The sequence below is a fragment of the Dicentrarchus labrax genome, unplaced genomic scaffold (genome assembly GCF_905237075.1).
Source record: "Dicentrarchus labrax unplaced genomic scaffold, dlabrax2021, whole genome shotgun sequence".
In the NCBI taxonomy this organism is placed as follows: domain Eukaryota; kingdom Metazoa; phylum Chordata; class Actinopteri; family Moronidae; genus Dicentrarchus; species Dicentrarchus labrax.
This window is the reverse complement of record NW_026136706.1, coordinates 26,470,780-26,492,483: the sequence shown is the minus strand read 5'-3', so window position 1 is coordinate 26,492,483 and position 21,704 is coordinate 26,470,780. Positions and strand designations below refer to the sequence as shown.

General features: G+C 43.5%; 1 protein-coding gene and 2 long non-coding RNA genes across 7 annotated transcripts in view; 1 reads left to right on the top strand and 2 right to left on the bottom strand.

Annotated features, from left to right (window-relative positions):
* Positions 1–1,567: 1,567 nt before the first annotated feature.
* On the bottom strand, positions 1,568–5,127 carry LOC127365384 (uncharacterized). The gene is made up of 3 exons (XR_007885184.1): positions 4,999–5,127; positions 3,195–4,272; positions 1,568–1,839 (listed from the first exon to the last, which is right to left on the bottom strand). It is a non-coding gene; the product is annotated as an uncharacterized LOC127365384 (long non-coding RNA).
* Positions 3,833–4,747, top strand: LOC127365385 (uncharacterized). The gene is made up of 2 exons (XR_007885185.1): positions 3,833–3,982; positions 4,135–4,747. It is a non-coding gene; the product is annotated as an uncharacterized LOC127365385 (long non-coding RNA).
* A 3,867-nt stretch (positions 5,128–8,994) lies between the features above and the next one.
* slc5a9 (solute carrier family 5 member 9) overlaps positions 8,995–21,704 on the bottom strand; it is a 49,750-nt gene continuing 37,040 nt past the window's right edge. For 4 of the 5 annotated variants that reach the window (XM_051403279.1, XM_051403281.1, XM_051403284.1 and 1 more), the window contains 2 exons: positions 21,012–21,227; positions 8,995–9,329 (listed from right to left, as the gene is read on the bottom strand). In XM_051403279.1, the coding sequence (XP_051259239.1) occupies positions 9,033–9,329; positions 21,012–21,227 (513 nt within the window). In that variant the 3' untranslated portion in view covers positions 8,995–9,032. The remainder of the gene's footprint in view (positions 9,330–21,011; positions 21,228–21,704) is intronic. The other variant, XM_051403282.1, reaches the window with a different exon arrangement.

Genomic DNA, 21,704 nt, shown 5'->3' with positions numbered 1-21,704 from the left:
TCAATGAAGCCCACATTGTTTTCTGGACACCACCTCGACAGCCAGCGGTGGAATGACAACATGCGGCTATACATGTCATCACTGGTCACATTGGGCAGGGGTCCAGAGAAAACTACGGAGTCTGACATAGTTTTAGCATAATTACACACCGACTCCACATTAATCTTAGTGACCTCCGATTGGCGTAAACGGGTGTCATTACAGCCGACGTGGATAACAATCTTACTATATTTACGATTATCTTTAGCCAGCAGTTTTAAAGGAGTCATATTATGCCCCTTTTTCAGGTTCATAATTGTATGTTGTGGCTCTCCTACAATAGGTTTAGATGTTTTAATGTTCAAAAAACACATTATTTTTCTCATACCGCCTATAGCTGAGCACCCCTTTTCAGCCTCTGTCTGAATCGCTCGGTTTTAGCTCCTGTCTCTTTAAGGCCCCCCTCCAGAAAAGCCCAGTCTGCTCTGATTGGTCGGCATTATGACGCGGCTCACGCAATGACGCGGATGACGCTCCGGCCCTTCCCCTTCGTTGCCGGCAGGTAGCTCCTCAGTGCTACTGAGTTTAGCTGCATTTCTACCGTCAATATTAATTCAAGAACTGCTTCTAAACCAAAAACTTCACCAGCGGACATGTTAGAGCGGGAGTCTGACCTGAAATCACGGAGAAATGAACAACATGAACAATCAGGATTACAGCTTTCTGTGACGTTTTCCTCAGGTAAATACTGCTATATTAACTACATAAACACACACATATATATATTAACCTCTATCTATCACATAATGTTAGTGTTTATGCCTTAACTATGAGAACCAACACTGTTTTATGCTTGTCTTTACAGGTACAGCAGTGAGCAGTGACCTAACTTACAGTCTACAGAGCCCAGTGAAGTTAAACATATTATATATTACATAATATTAACAACATTAGTCAAGCAGTTGTTTTTAGTGAAGAAACACCCAGTAAATGTACCAAAGTAATCAGAGTAATAGTATAATGATTACTGTAACCTCCCATCTGTTATATTCTTTATACACATTAGTTTACTGAGACCATGGAAACAGAAACCTGGAATACTTTATCCTGTACAACATGTCAACATCATAACTGAAGGAATCACTCATCTAATAAAGTAACTTGTTCATGTGGTTTAAAAACTGCCAAGTAACCAACTGTACTGTATCCATATTTCATAGTCTGATATTTTAACTTAAAAGTATTATTACCAAAGTTAACCTTCAGATATTTGTAAAAGCTGCAATTATGTTTGAACCCCATTAAAAATACTGTATACTGAATATTCTATAATTTATATTATATACTGTAAAAATTATGATGTCATTTATCTTCCAACATAATAAAGTTTGAATGTGAGACAGTAATGTATTGCATTGCTTGGTCATTTACTACAGGTTTAAATTCCACATTTCCATATTGATAGATGTAACACAAATCAAGTTTTCAACTCTTGTACATGCAGGAAATCTTCATAAAACCTCGGTGAAATAACATGTTATTTATATAAAACCACACTTATTACTGAATTTAAAAATGACCAAAACTCTTCTTAAAAGTAAAACACTTTATTTATATTTCATTCATATTCCAGTTACACATGTTGTAAGTAACAAAGCTATAACTTTTATGTAAACTGTGCAGATCCTGTCCTACATCAAGGTTTATGGTTTCAAGTATATTGAAGTGTGAGTTGGTAATGGAGCTCTGCAGTCAGTGTTCATCTTGATGCGTCTTCCTTTGGATACCCAGACTGTCCTGATGCTGCAGCTGTCTCTGTCCTCTGATGGGTCCAGGAACACCTGAGCTTCATTAGGTCACCTGTAAGACATGGAAGATTCAGTGTTACTTGTAAGGCAGCATATAATATAATACAGTATAATATAATACAAGTACAACAGCTCATTGTGGCTCACAGTAGTCCTATGTTATAAAATAAAATAATAAAGCAGTGTCTCTGGTGGGTCCCTTGTTGCAGCTAACTGTAGTGATGTGTTGTTGAAACAATCTGAGGTTACCAATACAATGTCTATCTAATGGCAGTAGATACACACACAGGACGTTTACTGACTGTAACTGATGTTGTGACAAGTTCCCGGTGCAATAACAGACATTTAGCAGTGAGCCTCGGTGTTTATAATACAATAGGAGATTATATGAATATGTGTTACACTGGACCTACACTTATATCGTCAGTAATAGCAGTACTTCAGTAACGCTAAATAAACAGATCAGAAAACTTTTATTCATCACGGTTTGACTCCACAAAACAACCTAGTGAGCAACCCCAGCTGCTCGGTGCTAATCAAAGTTACAGAATAATACTAAACTAATGAATCCCTGCAGTTTGACTATTTCTCTCTCGCAGTAGCTCTATTGTTAACTCTGGCGCACGTTGATCAAGTTAATTTACACATCGTAACACACACACACACCTGAACGAGGCAGAGAAACAACAAAGCTAATGCTAGCTGAGATAACGTTAGCACGTCAGTATAAAGTTACACAAGAAGCATCATGAACAATAATCACCATAACTTACTCCCTGTATTTTGTTAGCTTCTAAGGAGGCTTGATCACAGTTTGACTATTTCTCTCTCACGATAGCTCTATCTTTACCTCCGGTAAATTTACATGCAGCAGCGCGCGCACGCACGCGCACACACGCGCGCGCGCACACACACACACACACACACACCTGAGCGGAGCAGGACAATGGCTTCGGAATAACAAAGCTAGCGCTAGCACAACGAGCTAACAGCTGACGAGCGGCTACAGTTTGTTCACTCGGAGGTTTTCTGCGCTTTCTAACAGCGACACAAACATATTACTGACTGAGCACGTTTAACTAAATACAGACCAACATAAATCATAATTACCCCCGTTCTCTCAGTTACAGAGCCCCCCCCAGCACGAAGCTTGGTGATTCTCGGTATAAACTTATAATAAACTTTGTGTGAATCTCTATAAAAATATCAGCAGGGGAGAATATGGAGACATCTGCACCAGCTGGCTTAATAAATTAACCTCATCTTATAAGTTTCATGTTCATCTTTTAACATTTAACAAACAATAACTACATTAGCATCACTGAGGCTCCTGCAGCTAACAGCGGTTAGCATGTGCTAGCATTACACGAACAATGAAAAACAGCATAAATTGTTAAAAATACTTACAGTTTCTTCCTCTGCCGACTCTCCACAGACAGTTGGTACAATCCCTCTTTCAGGAACAGTCTTTCAGCCAGTCCAGTGTTGTACTGACCGAGGTTGTGAAAACAGTCCGACAGGAAGGTTCAGACACCTTCCGGTTTTTCTGACTCTAGCCGGACATTGCCTTAAAAAAAAATAATTTACACAAATGTACATAAATGTACATATGTAAATTTGTGTTGGGCTGTGCAGCCAATGATTGAACACTTTGCCTGCTGATAGGCCCTCCAGAGTCCCAAATGTACATAATCAAATGATTAAAAAGTTGGTTTTGCATAATATGTCCCCTTTAAAGGAGTCATATTATGCCCCTTTTTCAGGTTCATAATTGTATTTTGTGGCTCTCCTACAATAGGTTTAGATGTTTTAATGTTCAAAAAACACATTATATTTCTCATACTGCCTACAGCTGAGCACCTCTTTTCAGCCTCTGTCTGAATCGCTCGGTTTTAGCGCCTGTCTCTTTAAGACCCCCCTCCAGAAAAGCCCAGTCTGCTCTGATTGGTCGCGGCTCACGCAGATGACGCGGCTCACGCGGATGACGCTCCGGCCCCTCCCCTTCGTTGCCGGCAGGTAGCTCCTCACTGCTACTGAGATTAGCTTCATTTCTACCGTCAATATTAATTCAATAACTGCTTCTAAAGCAAAAACTTCACCAGCGGACATGTTAGAGCGGGAGTCTGACCTGAAATCACGGACAAATGAACAACAACAACAATCAGGATTACAGCTTTCTGTGACGTTTTCCTCAGGTAAATACTGCTATATTAACTACATATACATACATATAACTAATATATATATATATATATATATATATATATATATTATTAACCTCTATCACATAATGTTAGTGTTTATACCTTAACTATGAGAACCAACACTGTGTTTTATGTCTTTCCAGGTACAGCAGTGAGCAGTGACCTACAGTCTACACAGCCCAGTGAAGTTAAACATATTATATATTCCATAATATTAACAACATTAGTCAAGCAGTTGTTTCTAGTTAAGGTCCAGGAACTCCTGAGCTTCATCAGGTCACCTGTAAAACATGGAGGATTCAGTGTTACTTGTAAGGCAGCATATAATATACAGTATAATATAATATACAGTGTAATATAAAACAAGTACAACAGCTCATTGTGGCTCACAGTAGTCCTAAGTTATAAACTAAAATAATAAGCAGTGTCTCTGGTGGTTCCTTGTTGCAGCTAACTGTAGTGATGTGTTGTTGAAACAGTCTGAGGTTACCAACACAATGTCTATCTAATGGCAGCAGATATACACACACACACACAGGACATTTACTGTGACTGTAACTGATGTTGTAACAAGTTCCCGGTGCAATAACAGACATTTAGCAGTGAGCCTCAGTGTTTATAATACAATAGGAGATTATATGACTATAGGATGTTACACTGGACCTACACTTATATCGTCAGTAATAGCAGTACTTCAGTAACGCTAAATAAACAGACCAGAAAACTTTTATTCGTCGCGGTTTGACTCCACATAAAGCCTAGTGAGCAACCCCAGCTGCTGGGTGCTAATCAAAGTTACACAATATTACTAAACTAATGAATCCCTGCAGTTTGACTATTTCTCTCTCACTGTAGCTCTAGTGTTAACTCTGGTGCACGTTGATCAAGTTAATTTACACACGTAACACACACACACCTGAACGAAGCAGAGAAACAACGAAGCTAGCGCTAGCTGAGATAACGTTAGCACGTCAGTATAAAGTTACACAATAATCACCATAACTCACTCTCTGTATTCTGTTAGCTTCTAAGGAGGCTTGATCACAGTCTGACTATTTCTCTTTCACGGTAGCTCTATCTTTACCTCCGGTACATTTACACACACACAGCTTAGCGGAGCAGGACAATGGCTCCGGAATAACAAAGCTAGCGCTAGTTCAACGAGCTAACAGCTGATGAGCAGCTACAGTTTGTTCACTCGGAGGTTTTCTGCTCTTTCTAACAGCGACACAAACATATTACTGACTGAGCACTTTAACTAAATACAGACCAACATAAAGCCAATTACCCCCGGACACAAAACCCACAACAGTAACAGAGTTACAGACTTATGTTAAATGTATTAGAAACGTGAATGGGTTGGTGGTGAACTGTGGGCTTCGGCGTTTTAGTCTTCCTTCGCTCAGTCACCCAGCCTCCCTGTCTTCCCAGCTGCTCGGGAACTACCGGGGGAACGGCTAACAGAAGCTACCTTCGGTCGGACCGCACCGGCTACTGGGGGCTGGCTAACTATAGCGGCTAAAGATATCTCCGTGGTGCGGTACCGTTCCTCTAACTCACTAAGCCTCGCCTCCAGCGCAGTAAATAAACTACACTTAATACATGTACCATTATCTTTAAAGGAGGCAGAGGAATAAGTAAACATCTGACACACTGAGCAGGACAGAGCAGAGGAGAGGGAGAGGGAGAAGCCATAGCTAACTGCTAATGTTACTGAAGCTAGCGTGTATGAAAAACTTTGAAAATAGCGAAAAGTCGCTAAAAGAAGGAGTAACTCCGAGTGCTTAGGTAGAACTAGTCTACGTTTAAATGTTAAGCGGGAAAAACTGTAACAAGTAAAACTAATTTAGATTTAGCGTTCACTGACAGAGCTACAGCACCAAACAGTGTACACAGAGCAGGAAGTAAACCGGAAATGAGTCAGTACGCTTACCGTAGCACGTCACGACCAATCATACACATTCACACACAGACGCACAGCATCGGGAGCAATTTGGGGTTCAGTATCTTGCTCAAGGATACTTCTTGCTCAAGGATACTTCGACGTGTGGCACCAGGAACAGGGGATCGAACCAACAACCTTCCAATTAGGGGGCGACCTGCTCTGCCTATGCACCACAGCCGGCCACTTTTTTGTTGTGGATGAAGTCCGAGGTGTAAAGGGTGAAGTGAAAGGGAGAGAGCACCATACCCTGAGTACCGAACCCTGAGGGTTTTTACATAAACCAGCAGAAATGGGAGGGTTAGGATTACCAAATTTCCTGCATTATTATTGGGCAGCGAATGCTAGGGCCCTTGTCTATTGGCAGGTGGGTTACAAGATGAAAGTATCTGCAAGAACAGTTCTCTTCCAGCACTTCTTTTCTCAGCACCCAGACCCCCTGCAACTAAGGTGGATAGTTTTTAATTGTTTAAAAATATGGAGGCAAATTAGAAAGGGTTGCAGGTTGCCAGACACTTCTATTCATGCCCCAATATATTGCACTCATGCATTCTCCCCATCCCTTTCGGATGGGTCCTTCAACATTTGGAGGTTAAAAGGTTTGGTTACTTTGAAAGATTTGTATATTAACAGTTCGCCACCTTTACTCAACTAAAAAACAAGTTTTCTCTTCCCACAACAAATTTTTTCTGATATTTGCAGATTAGGAATTATGTCCGTCAATGTATGCCTAACTTTGAGTCTCTCCCGGAAGGTAAAATTATTTATAAGCTTTTGTTGGGTCCGCCTGAATCCAAAAAATTGGTCTCAGGCTTTGTAAATATATTTTCATATATGTGGTTTATGCCACGCACTCTTTGAAAGAATCCTGGAAGGAGGAGCTGGGAGTGCAGATTGGGGAGGATGTTTGGAAGGAGCGCCTTGGTAGGACCCGATCTTGTTCTATTAATGCCATGCACCAGTTAATCCAATTTAAGGGGATGCACAGGCTTCATTATTCAAAAACCAAATTGCACAGAATCTTTGTAAATCTGGGGAGGGCTCTCTGACCCACCTTTTTTGGACATGTCTGAAACTGTATACATTTTGGTGTGACATATTTAAGTGGTTTTCTGATGTGTACAACTGTGTGTTTGAACCTGTCCCGGAGATTGCATTATTTGGGATTTCTCCTTGGATACTGAAACACAATGTTTCGGTACAGAGCACAATTATGTATGGAATGGTAATTGCAAAGAAAGTGATTTTAAGACTCTGGAAGTCAGATACTGTGCCTAAGTTTAAGACTTGGTTGAGTGAGCTCACTGGTATTTTACATATGGAGAAAGTTCAATATGGCATGATGGACAATCTTAATAAATTCTCGAATATATGGCAGCCATTTCTGGCTCACCTTGATAAATATGACATTGACCCTGACCAGCAAGGAAGTTCATAGAGTGCCATCCACCTCTCATTGTTTAGAATTTGTGCTAAGATGTTAGTTATGCAGCAGTGTACTTAATTGTTCTTATTAAATATGCCCTGTGTTGTTGTTTTTTTTTTGGTTTTTTTGCATGTTTGTTTGTCTTTCTCTTTGATTCTTGTTTTTTGTGTATCATGTTATATACAAAAATTTAATAAATATATTATGAAAAAAAAAAGTGTGAGATTGAGGTGCTGATCACTGGTGGTGAGGCCTTAAAATGATTTATTTGGTGGTTTGTAATAATGATAATAAGCAACAATATATAATAATAAGCAACAAGAATAAAGAGTCACAAGAGTGGCCAATGCAGCCGGTTCAGATAACTGTGTTGCTGCTACTGTTGTGGGCTCAGGAAAGTCAGAATTGAGGGCACATGAAGGAAGGATCGCTGCAATGAGAAGCCCCCATCTCTGACATCCTGCCTGCATGACTCAGACGTGTATGTTATTCTTAACTATATAGCTGCTGCACTCTGCTTTGGTGGACCTGGGTAGGGTTCATCCACAGCTCCTGTGGCATAGGCATGCCATGTTAGTGAGTGAGTGCATTTGTCCATCTGGCACTTAGTTTTCTTTCTGGGGAGATGGATCTGTGTGCTTTACCTCCTGTGCATCATGGATGTCAGTGCATCGCAGCAAATGTACAGTCTCAGACATGTGTTAACATCTCCATGTTGCATAAACAGAGGAAATTGTCATTTTCCCTGGCATTTTATCTGTGGGAAATTCGGTATGCACATTCTCATGTCACATTCAGTTTTATACGTGAAAACCAGCATACCCATTTATACGTGAGGCCCCAAGACTGTACATAATCATATGTAGAGATCCACTGGCGAATGGGTCAGCCAATTTACTGCCAAAAGGCAAACCACTTGCAGGTTAAAGTTTTGCCAGCAGGAGAGCAAGAGGTTGTTCACTCGGGAGTCACGCATGTTTTTTTTCCTCGCAGGTTACAATATTGCTTGCGTGAGCAAAGGAATTCTACGTGCCAGTCCTGTGAAAGAACTTGCAAAAGTTATTTACACGCACATATGGATCTCTTTTGCGCTTGCGGCTATTAACACTAATATGTTGCCATACAACTGAAAGGGCAGACGACAAAGATATATATGAGCAACAGCTAAATAAGATTTGGGTGGAAAAGATTTTGGGGAAAAATGTATTCTCCCTTGTCATGCAGCACTGTGGGAACACTTGCTAAATGGAATGTCAGTAATACATTTGGTGTCTGAATGATGACAATCTAGTATCTCCAGGACAACATTTTTTTCTTTTCCATTCTTTTCCATTTATTACCTATGCATATGCACCCCCACGTCTGAGAGTGGTGTCCAAATAATTTCCCTTGAATGAATGAAGAGTGCTCTTAGCTTCCTTTTTAAAGAGTGTTTAAACAGTGATTACAGACCTTATAAATCAGTTGAAGACCTTTTCAGTTGTTAAATCAGTGTCCCTTGATCATTGTTAGTCAAAAATCTCTTTCCTGATAAGATTACAAAAGCCTATTGTTGCACAGAATACAGAATTGGTTTAGCCACTGGACCAAGCCTTTAACCAAACAATGTTAACAAAACAGTCTAGTACAGCTGGCTGATAACATCATCTTCAGTATTTAATGAAACCTGCACATTAGGCCAAGTATCCCCATAGAAACACATTTACAGCCAGTAGCAGCAGGGCATTTACATTGCAGACTCTTCTCCAGAGTGGCTCCTCCTGCAGGGAGTTAAGTTCACTGTTTTCAATAACTGGAGATACAAAGCCAGAACTTAAACCATTCAGACCACAGAGCCACAGAACAGCTCTCTGCAAGCAATTAGAATCAGGGCTGGAGTCAGAGTTCACTGGGTCAGAGGTCATCCGGGAGCCTGTGAGATCAATCCGAGGCTCCTGGCTATATCTGGACCACCAGGTCAGCCTGTACAGCTGGAAAGGAGAGGAGGAGATCCAGAACATAAGTCTGTGTTAGTGCTTAACACTCCCTTAGCTTTAAGCACAAAAACTGTCAGTGCTCACACCCAGTCGAGGATATTTAGTACAGGTTCACATTTGAATGTAGACAATCCCTTTTTCACTGCAGGAATGTAATATGTCATGGGTTCTGTTTTTGTTTCCAATGCTTTACACCTGCTTTGGGGCCAAGTTCCTAGAATTAAATTCAGCACTAAGGAGGTGACACTTAATGCCCTTAATCCGCTAAGTGTAAAACTGATTATCTCACATACTATTTACATTCTCTATTCCTCCCTTTTCCCCATTTCCAACTCAATCAGCTGACAATGGGACGTTCACTCTGTCAGTTAACATTTTGCTACAACATCAGTGAGCCAATAATCTTGTTAGTGCCTAAAACTAGCCCTATTTAATTTTAGGTCCCTGTGTAACAATTCACTTTTTAATCAATGATTTTATAACTTCTTAGCTTGATTTTATGTTTTTGACAGAGACTTGGTTGGATGCTACTACTAATACTAATGGGATCTTCAAACACCATATTTGTTCGATTCCATCGTCATACAACTGCACTTATGGTACTTTAGGTGCTTTTGAATTTAAAGGAACACTTCACCCATTTGCATTAAGCTTTGTATCATTAGAACCCCAGTCATATTTTTGAATGGTCGTGCATCATTCCCTCACTTTCCCTGAGAGGGGAGAAATAAGGATTTTAGTGTTGCACTTCCTGCTTCCAATGATGTAAAAATCGTCATTTTGCGTCATTGGAAGCAGGAAGTCTCATATCTCTGTAGAGGGGGTGAGACTACAAACACTACTTCCTCATTTTTTTTTCACTCACGCTACAGACCTATTACAGATCAGTGGGTGGGACTTCACTTGCAGAAACTAAAAAATGTAACCCCCATCTTGTTTGGAAGCTAAGCGGAGGCACTAGCGAGCCAGACGTTACGACTATGGTAATCAATCTAATATGGAAGAAATTTCGAAAGTATGATGGTCGAATCAGATGTTCGTGGCTACCTTTATGAGCCGCAATATAGCGAAGAGCAGCTGAGGCTGCTGCAGCCGAGGCAGAGGACCTGCCTGTCGCGGACGAGGAGCCCGGACTGTCATGGCTCTGCTCCCCTCCTGCTCCCTTTGCTCCTCCTCCTTCCCTGTGTGCCTGATGAGGGTGCGGCCTCCATTCTCCTCACCTGCTGTCTGCTGTCTCACCTGCTCTCAATCATTCATCATGCCTCAGCCTTCAAGAACCCGGTTTTCCTCCCATTCATCGCCAGATTGTTTCAGCCAACTTAGTGGTAACTTTCGTGGCTCCTTTCAGTGTCTAGCTTTCCTCTACATGTCCACCCGTGATTCTCCTGCACCAGCTCCCTTGTCTAACCATTTCTCTCCTGTGCTCCAGGAACCCTCGTGTGCAGTTCAGTTCCCAGAGTCAGTCTCCTGTGCCTCCCTGTCTCCGGTCTCGCTTTCCATTTCACCTGCCTGTTCCTGCCGTGGCCGCCCCTCATCCCCCCCCAGTGTGTGTGTGCGGAATAAAGACCCCTAAACCGTCCATCTTGTCTGTGTGTCTGCTCCTGGGTTCAGTAAACTACCCTTGTCAGAACAATCTGGCCAGCATGGACCCAGCGGACCCAGACTCCGTCCGGAGCGCACTGGGACAGGGACAACGAGTGGGCCAACACAAGAAGGTCCTCGACGAGATCGTGGCAGCCATCCAAGACCTTCGCTGCAGTGTGGTCGCCCTTGGATCCAAGCTCGATCAGGTCTCCACCCCTCCCACAGCTCCTACCACCACCACTGAAGCAGCTACTCCCTCTGCCTCCCCAGTCATGCCGCATGCAGCTTCTCCTCCCCCCCCGCCCCGGGAACCACACGTTCCTACACCTGAACGGTATGCTGGGGATTTGGGGGCTTGTGGGCGGTTTCTGCTTCAGTGCTCGCTAGTTTTCCAACAACAGCCGTTTACCTACAGCTCTGATAGCGCCCAAGTGGCTTTTGTGATTAGCCTATTGTCAGGGAAAGCAGCTCAGTGGGCAACCGCCCTGTGGGAGAAGCACTCCACTATTTGTGATACCTTCCAGCGATTTTCTGAGGAATTAAGAAAGGTTTTTGATCATCCTGTGCAAGGCAAAGAGGCAGCTAAGCATTTACTGAATCTTCGTCAGGGATCTGGTTCAGTAGCTGAGTTCTCCGTCGAGTTTAGAGTTTTAGCGGCCGAGAGTGGTTGGGATGAAGAGGCGTTACAGACTGTTTTCGTGCATGGGCTGTCCGAGGTTATGAAAGACGAGTTAGCGGCTAGGGATAGCGCTGCTAGCCTCGATGAGCTAATCTCACTAGCGATTAGGCTTGACAATCGTCTTCGTGAGAGACGGCGTGAGAAGTGGGGGCGCCCACAAGCCTCTCCTTTCCATACCCTACCCAGAGCCACCATCTCGGTAGGTCCCCAGTTAGCAGCCCCATCCAAACGCCCCTCGAGCCAGGTACCCCCCGAGCCCGTAGAAGAGCCGATGCAATTGGGTCGCACCCACCTCACTCAGGCAGAACGCCAACGCCGGATTAGGGCCAGGTTATGCATTTATTGTGGCCAGCACGGTCACTTCTTGGCTGCCTGCCCCCAGCTGCCAAAAGATTAGGCTCACCAGAGAATGGTGGTACTCTTGTGAGCCAAGTCGCCACTTCCACCTCAGCCCCTCTTACTCGCATGCAATTAAATGCCTCCCTTCGCTGGCAGTTAAACTCCATTCCCCTCACAGCTCTGGTCGACTCGGGTGCCGAGGAGAGTTTCATTGACTCAGCATTCGTGCTTCAGGCAAAAATTCCCACTGTCAAACTCCCTGACAACCAACCCGTTAATGCCTTAGACGGAAAACATCTAGCTAACATTACTCGACAAACCGTTCCTCTCACTCTTATCCTTTCTGGTAATCACCGTGAGGAGATTAGTTTGCTGGTCATTTCTTCACCCAACGCTCCCGTAGTATTAGGTTTTCCCTGGTTTAAACTTCACAACCCCCAATTTGACTGGTCTACTGGTTCACTCTCTAGTTGGAGCGCTCACTGTCATTCACATTGTCTCCAGTCCGCCAGTGTTTTGTCATCTCCCACTGTTTCCAAACCTCCCTAGCCCCCCGATCTATCCGCAGTCCCTGTAGAATACCACGACCTAGGGGAGGTTTTCAGTAAACATCGAGCCGTCTCATTACCTCCTCATAGGCCATATGATTGCGCTATTGAGCTGCTTCCTGGTTCCACTCTGCCAACTAGTCGCCTGTATAACCTTTCCAGACCAGAACGCGAGGCCATGGAGAAGTATATAGGTGACTCACTAGCGGCAGGGCTAATTCGACCCTCTTCGTCTCCGGTAGGCGCAGGTTTCTTTTTTGTGACCAAGAAAGACCGGACCCTCTGCCCTTGCATTGACTATCGAGGGCTTAATGACATCACCATTAAGAATAAGTACCCTCTCCTCTCATTGATCCGGCATTTGAACCCCTTCATAAGGCTCAAGTGTTCACGAAATTAGACCTCCGAAACGCATACCATCTACCAAAACTGCCTTTAACACCCCCTTAGGCCACTTTGAATATCTGGTGATGCCGTTTGGCTTGACCAACGCGCCAGCTGTGTTCCAGGCTTTAGTCAATGACGTGCTGAGGGACATGCTGAACAGGTTCCTATTCGTTTATTTAGATGACATACTCATCTTTTCCCAGTCTCTGGAGGAACACGTTCAGCATGTTCGACAGGTCCTTCGAAGACTCCTTGAGAACAAGCTCTTTGTGAAAGCTGAAAAATGTGAGTTTCACGTGACATCCGTGTCTTTCCTGGGGTTTATTATCGAGCGGGGGCAGGTTAAAGCAGACCCAGCCAAGATTCAGGCCGTGGCTGATTGGCCTAGACCAACCACTCGCAAACAGCTGCAGTGCTTCCTGGGGTTTGCTAACTTTTACCTTCGCTTTATTAGAAATTATAGCAAGGTAGCTGCCCCCCTGACTAGACTCACCTCAGTGAAAGTACCGTTTGCCTGGTCCCCTGAAGCAGAAAACGCATTTCTAGCCCTGAAAGAACTGTTTACTTCTGCCCCGGTGCTGCATCACCCAGACCCCTCTCTCCAGTTCGTGGTGGAGGTGGATGCCTCGGACACTGGCGTTGGAGCTGTACTCTCCCAGCGATCCCCCAAAGACCAGAAGCTGCACCCCTGTGCCTTCCTCTCCAGACGCCTGTCCCCTGCAGAGAGGAACTATGATGTTGGGAATCGAGAGCTGTTGGCGGTGGTGGTAGCCCTTCAGGAGTGGAGGCATTGGTTGGAGGGCGCTGCTCTCCCGTTCATCGTGTGGACGGATCACAAGAACCTGGCGTACCTCCGCTCGGCTAAAAGGCTCAACTCCCGTCAGGCCCGGTGGGCTTTATTCCTGGATCGTTTTGTTTTCACCCTCACCTACCGACCTGGGTCCCGCAAAGCCAAGCCCGATGCCCTATCACGCCAAGCTGACCCCGAAACGCAGGAGACTGAACCAGAGACCATCCTCCCGGCTTCTCGTGTGGTGGCAGCAGTAAACTGGCGGATTGAGGCTCTGGTGAAGCAGGCACAACGCTCACAACCCGACCCAGGTAACGGCCCCCCTAACCAGCTTTTTGTTCCAGACTCTACCAGGTCCCAGGTCCTTCAGTGGGCTCATGCCTCTAAGATCTCTTGCCATCCTGGTTACCAGCGGACACTGGATTTCCTACGGCGGAAGTTTTGGTGGCCATCCATGGCGAGAGACACAAGAGCTTTTGTGGCCGCCTGTTCTGTCTGTGCCCGCGGTAAATCCTCCCACCAGCCACCAGCTGGACTATTACACCCCTTGCCCGTTCCACGTCGCCCTTGGTCCCACATCGCTGTGGACTTTGTTACCGGACTGCCTACCTCTGAAGGTAATGACACTATTCTCACCATTGTTGATCGTTTTTCTAAGTCTGTCCATTTCGTGCCTCTGCCCAAGCTCCCCTCGTCTCTGGAAACTGCCAAACTCCTGGTCACCCACGTGTTCCGCCTACATGGAATCCCTCAGGACATTGTTTCAGACCGTGGTCCACAATTCGCCTCCCAGGTTTGGCAAGCCTTCTGCCAGGCCTTGGGCGCTTCAGTCAGTCTCTCCTCAGGGTACCACCCACAATCCAACGGCCAGACAGAACGGGCTAACCAACAATTGGAGGCTGCCTTGCGCTGTGTCGCTTCCCGACATCCGGTCTCCTGGTGCACATTTCTTCCATGGATTGAATATGCACATAACCCCCTCACCTGCACTGCCACAGGTATGTCCCCGTTCATGGTGGCTTATGGTTTTCAACCTCCATTGTTCCCCTTCCAGGAGGAGGAGGAGGAGGTGGCTGTCCCGTCAGTACAAGACCACCTGCGCCGCTGCCGCCGGATTTGGTCTGAGGCTCGTGCCGCCCTGCTACGGACAGCGGCTCGAAACCAACGCCTGGCGGACCGCCACCGACTCCCTGCCCCCGATTACACTCCTGGTCAGAAGGTATGGCTGTCTTCTCGAGACCTGCCATTGCAGGTAGAGTCTCGAAAGCTGGCTCCATGATTTATTGGACCTTTTGAAGTGGACAAAATCATAAATCCTGTGGCGGTGAGGTTAAAACTCCCTCCGTCATTACATGTGCATCCTGTGTTTCACGTATCTCTCCTGAAGCCTGTCTCCTCCAGTCCTCTGCTCCAGGAACCCTTGTGTGCAGTTCAGTTCCCAGAGTCAGTCTCCTGTGCCTCCGTGTCTCCGGTCTCGCTTGCCATTTCACCTGCCTGTTCCTGCCGCGGCCGCCCCTCATCCAGTGTGTGTGTGCGGAATAAAGACCCCTAAACCGTCCATCTTGTCTGTGTGTCTGCTCCTGGGTTCAGTAAACTACCCTTGTCACGGACTGGCTCAAGCTGGGGCGGACTGCTGGTGCCTGTGCTCTCGCTGTGCGCCTACAGACACACGGACGTCTGACTGTAAAGTGAGTGTTTCTATTTTCTGGCGTGTATGTACACAATTTGTTCAAGCATTATCACAAAGTTATTCCCGGTTAATACGTAACGTCAGCCAACTGAACTAGCTTCTTTACTGCACAAACAGCTTGCAGTTGCATTGCTAACTACTGTGGCACGCTAAACACAAAGACCATGCATCGCTAACTGTGTGCTCAATGTCTTGTAGACAATATCGCCTAACAGCCTTTCTGGAATGGGTCCTGCGAGGCGAGAGATTGGGTCGAGGCCATCGTTTCGTTTTACCCGCTTATGCGGTGCAGGGTATCCGACAGAAATATCCAGCTCCAGATGGCCAGTACTGCGGGCACCAAGAAGTTGAGGACGCTCAGGAGGAACTATAACTGTCATTGTTAACATATTTATTTTTGTTGTTGTTGATATATTTCTGTAAATAAATGGTTTACATTCACTTTGTTGTTGTTGTTAGTGGTAGCGACTTGCGGAGCTGTGCATTGTGGAAGTTGTTGTCTTTAATACAAATGCGCCCTAAAGTCACTTTCTGTCTTTTCTCGGTCAAATAGGCACCAAATTCAAAATGTATGTTACATTTCGACTACATATATAACCCACTTTCAATAAATATTAATGTTTCCACGGGTGAAATGCTCCTTTAAATATAATCCTGCTGTCATCCCACAAGAGAATCAGATAAATTAACCTACGATTTTGCAATTGCGATTTTTGCAATCACAAGACCTAACCGAACAGTTCATTCAAAAGCTATGGCAGTTGAAAGTCTGAGCCAGAAATTGGCCATATGTCACCTGGCAATTTTACTCAAATGTGTCAAATTGTGGAACTAATGTTAATTATAGCTCAAGCAGGTGAAGTGAAGAGCTTTTCTGCAGTGGCAAGTTCAGTCAGTCCATATCAAAATATTGCCAGAACATAAGGCATGATTAATGAAATGTAGACCAAAACTACAGGAAATCTCACATTTTTCAGTCGTAAGTGACAGTAAAATTAGTAATTTAAAGTAAAAACTGTTTTATTGTAGTTTGTTGTTTGGGTGGCCTTCTTTGTTGAAAACAGAGCTACACAATGATGCTATTCAATGTCATCCTGCTATTTAACGTGAGGTTAGAATATGGCAAATGTTTATACATGTGCAAATGAAAAAAATATATAATATATATATATAATAAACTTACTAAGAAGTCATAAAAACAAAACAAAACAAATAAACATTTTCAGAGTCAAAATTGTTGTTTGTTGTTCCATTAACAATAGTGATGTCAGTTAGATTTGGTAAGAACAGAGTGGAATATTAAATCATCCATCTTTGCTCACTACATCTCAGCCTTTCTAGCTACAAAGTTTGCATAAACTACAGGTTATAAACCTCTTGTTGAAACACAAAAATTAGAAATTATCGGTTATCTTATTGGTATGCCTAAATCCGATACAATTACTAATTACCTGTTAAAAAATGTAGTCAGTAACCTAATCCAAGTATCACTTAATATCCTAAGTATAACAATATTAAAATAGTGTAAATTGATTACTTTCTGTTACTTTTGGAACACAAATAAAGACAAGAGAAAATAAATATTAGTTAGATGACTTTTACGTATTCTGCAAGACAACCGAACAATGTAAATGGAAACAAAAATTCAGTGTTAAAAATGTGGCCTCTGCTCAGTGTATTTTCAAAGTTTATAGAGCATTTCATAGCTGGAGGGCTGAACTTGCACTATACTGTGATGTTGTTCCCATTTCTGCTTAATGCTTAAAACCAAGATAATGGTGAAATTTCCACCTCGTGAAAACATTGTCTTTCACTATTGGCCATGATAATGAATTAGCAATTGTAAGAATAACTGGTTTCACTCGAGTGGAGCGCTGCTTGATCCAACAGTGTGGTCTCAATGGATCCATCTTCTCTGGCCAGCCTTGTCCAATAAGATGCCTTTGGAAGATGGCACCACGCTGCTGTCTGATACATTGCTCCCAAAACATGTTGCTTAAAAGCCACTTCAGTTAGAGGGAATCGTGGTGCTGGTTCATCGGTTGTGGATGCTAAAATCTCAGCTCAACCAGGCTAGTGCATGGACTTCCATTCTTTTTCCTCTTTTGTCAATACAGATGGAAGCTACTTGTGGTGTCACAACCTATGTAGCTGCTGACAAAGTTACATTGTACAGCTTTTCTTCTTACTGCATTTGAGGTATTTCCCTGTAGTTAGAAACATTGCCAACACATACCATTGATAGAATGGCTCTTTTGCAGAGGAGTTTGAGGTGAGAGCATCTGGAGGAATACTGCAGCCTTAACAATAAAGGAGGGCTTTAACTGTGTGGCTACTATGCAAGAAATGTCTCAACCTTGGATTATGGGGCTAGAGGGATACCAACAGTGTCATATTATAAAGCAAAGGGGCACTTATTAGGGCACATTATTTTACGAGTTGGCAGTGAGAACATGTTAATACTGTGGTGATGGACCTGCAATGACCAAAGAAAATCACAGCACCTTTCGGTGGGTTTGACATGCATTGAGTTTTGCTCATGTCCATCTCCTGAGTGCCATGACACATTTTATCACAGGGGATAATGTAGATAAGTGGCATGCTGCATACAAAAGAATGTTTTGTGTTTTATTACTAAAGAAAAAGTGTATTTTGCCCTTCAAACCCTCTCTCCCCTCCATCATCTTGTCCAATGTGCGGTCTCTCCGGAACAAAATGGACATACTCCGTGCAAAATGTCTGGTGGAGAGAACCTTCAAGGAGGCCTGTATCATCGCACTGACCGAAACCTGGTTCGACGAGGCTGTCCCACTTATCAAAGTATTTTTCAACAACTTCAGCATCCTCTGGGCAGACCGTTCAAGGTAGTAGGGCAAGGACATAGGCGAAGGGGTCTGCATTTTCAAGATCCGCAACAAGGTCTGTACCCCACATCTGTTGTCATCAGCTGTGTTTATATTCCACCTAGTGCTAACACCAAGGCTGCAGTCAAGCTAGTGGCTAACAGTGCTAACAACATGCAGGGCAGAAATCCAGAGGCTCCCGTGTTTACTGTTGGTGACTTCAACAGTTCCAGACTTGACAGTGTTCTGCCATCATTTCATCAGTATGTGGACACTTTGACAAGGAAAGGAAATACTCTGACCTTATGTTATGGCAATATTTCAGATGCATACATCTCACGTGCACACCCATCACTTGGCTTTGCAGATCCCAAAGTTATGAAAAAACGGAAAGCCTTTCAACGGCAGGATTGGGTCTCACTCAAAACCACAAGCCGTCAAATAAAAAATGACATAATCAAAACTCATATACAAAGAGAGACTTGAACAATAATTCAGCACCATGAACACCAAACAAGCCATGAGAGACAAGTCACTACTTTCATCCAATTGTCGATCCACAATTTACGGTGGCCGACAAGGGCGACAAGGGCAAACGTGCCGCAAGCGGCAAAACGCTGCAAGCGTGTTGAATGCAGAACGGGAGTAGATTAGGAGCAGTCTGGCAAAGTTACCAGGTGATTCAAGGTGTTGTAGGAGATAGTGAAGGGAAGAGAAGTCCCCCTTTTGGCCTTATAGGCAAACTGATAGGGATACAATTGTTAGAGTGGCCGACAAGCGCAAACGCGCCACAAACGGCAAAACGCTGCAAACACGGTAATAATGCAAAACCAAGAACACACAAACACATAAAACAAATGCAACAGAAAAACCCAGCAACAGAAAAATGCAGCAATCACAGAAACAAAGCAGAAGCACAAACTTACAAACCCACAAAACAAATGCCAAAGAAAAATGCTGCAAATACAAAAACACACAAAACACCAAAACAACTGCAAGAGAGAAACGCGGCAAATTAGCTCCACAAAACGGAAGTGCGACAGGCCACAAGGGGGACCCGACCTGAGGAATGGACCAGTCCTGTGGGACCAGACCCGAAAGACATGAAGAAGAAGAAGGAAAAATTATCTGGGACAATCATGTATCATCTCCCATTATTTTGCCTTTTTTTTAGTTCAGTCACAATATCTGTCTATAAACCACTTTTGCAGTAACATATTTTTATACAAAAATCCATTTCATATGTGTGCGACCGTGGAGAATATAAAAAACATTCACTCAAAAATAAGTATGGAGGAGTTTAAACAGTGTGTTAACGTGCATTGCACGTTAAGGCACACTGAAAACAGTCTTGACGCCACAGTTCTAAGTAACTATCAACCTATAAAGAGTTGTACATCAACAACATAACTCAGCTGATAACTTTCAGATTCCAGCCCCATCATAACACATAGACTGTCATAACTAAAGTGCTAAATGACATTCGCCTGAACAATTACTCAGGTAAAGGTTCTCTCTTAGTATTGTTAGATCTTAATGCTGCTCTTGATACTGTGGACTATGTATTTCCATCGCAGATATTAGAAAATTGTGTGGAGCTCTCTGGGACTGTCCTTATGTGGTTCAAGTCATATGTTCATGACAGAAAGTCCTCTATCTCCTTTAGTAACTGTGTGTCTGAGCTGGTGTTTTTTTCCCCCAAATAAATAGAGATAAGACAGAGATAACTGTCTTTAGAGCTCAGATAGAGACAGAATATCAGCTCTTGACTTAACTTCCTGGTTCCCATCACAATTCTATCTCTCTCTCTATCTCCTGCCTCTTCTCAGCTGACAATTGGCCTTTACTCTCTAGTTAACAAACCAGTCACAACAATCAGCTAATCACATTGCTGCTGTCTAACTAATCTGTTCTCTTCTCTGTCTCGGTTCTCTGTCATTTCAGCACAAAATCAAAACAACCCTCCTCAACCCCATTCACCTCCAGTTCATCTTACCAGTACCATACTGAGCTCAACAGAGTTCACTCCTCACCACATCCAGATCTTCAGCCAGACCTCCTTCCCATCACCGCCACCAGTGTCTAGACTCCATCAAGGGTTTATACTATTACACAGCTACACCAACCCCTTGCCAAATATGGTGGCCTCACGGTGGGGTCTCATTGCCAAAGACTTTTCTCATTTCTCATCTGATTGTGTTCATGACAATCAATATATTTCTTCAATCAGAACCAAGTCTGTCCTGGTTGAACTACCATCTAAAAATATTGCTAGAATCAGAGGTAGCAATGTCCAAGCGTATTAAAAGATGATCATTTTAAACATCTCGGTTTTTTAAATACAATGGACATAAGTAATTTCCCCCCTGGGATTATTAAAGTATTTCTGATTCTGATTCTGATTCTGACACACAAAAAAAAACGTGTAACAAAATTTAGGCTCAGCAGAGGAGGCAGCAGGTTATGGACTGTTCCTGCAGTGGAAAAGGGCTATATTTGGGCCATAATTACTGGGTGTTAAAAGTCCTGTATACCCATCACAATTTGAATAATTTGCCTCTGCATTACTTCAATTAGCAATGAACACAATTGGCATTGAATTAGCTAATATTATTGTCATGCTATGCCATTTGTAAGAATGCAAAATGCTCAGTAAGAAAACAAATGCCTCTGCATATTTAGAGAAGGCGCAGTTAGGTTTAGGGTCAGGGTTAGGGAAACATAGGAATTTCAGACAGTACTCCATACTTCTCTCTTCTGTTTCTCATTTTAAAGATGAAAACATAAATAAAGTGAATGAATTACACATTCCTTACATTTTCTTCAGATATTGGGGCTGTGGCCAAGCTGACAGCAACAATGATAAGGCAGGTGAGAGCCAACAGGATGAGGGCAAAGTACAGGTAATGGACATCAGCCAGGATAGCAGGCCGATGATCAGGTTGACCACAGGAAGGAGTTACATAGGAGAACTCCAGAACCATGCGGATCAATCCCACCACTAGTCCAGTCATCAGACCCCAGAATGCACCCTAAGAAACATATACAGTCATGTGAAAAAATTAGGACACCCCATTAAATATTGAGTTATTCATTAAGAAATGTTCACATATCGATGTCTAATGTTTTTTTTATTCATCTCTGGAGAAGAAAGTGATCTAATTGCAGGTAAACAGCAAAAAATAACATTGTTTTACTCATTAAACAAAAGACATCAACATAAATGCATATTCTAACTGAGGAAAAGTTAGGACACCCTACCCCCTAATACCTAGTGTTAGCCCCCTTTGGCTGAAATAACTTCAGTGAGACACTTCTTGTAACCCTTACCAGTCTCTGACATCGGTCTGAGGAAAGTTTGCCCCACTCCTCAATGCAGAATGCTTTAACTTGGTGATGTTTGAGGGGTTTCTTGCATATACAGCCTGTTTCAAGTCACCCCACAGCATCTCAATGGGATTAAGATCTGGGCTTTGACTGGGCCATTCCAGGACTCTCCATTTCTTAGT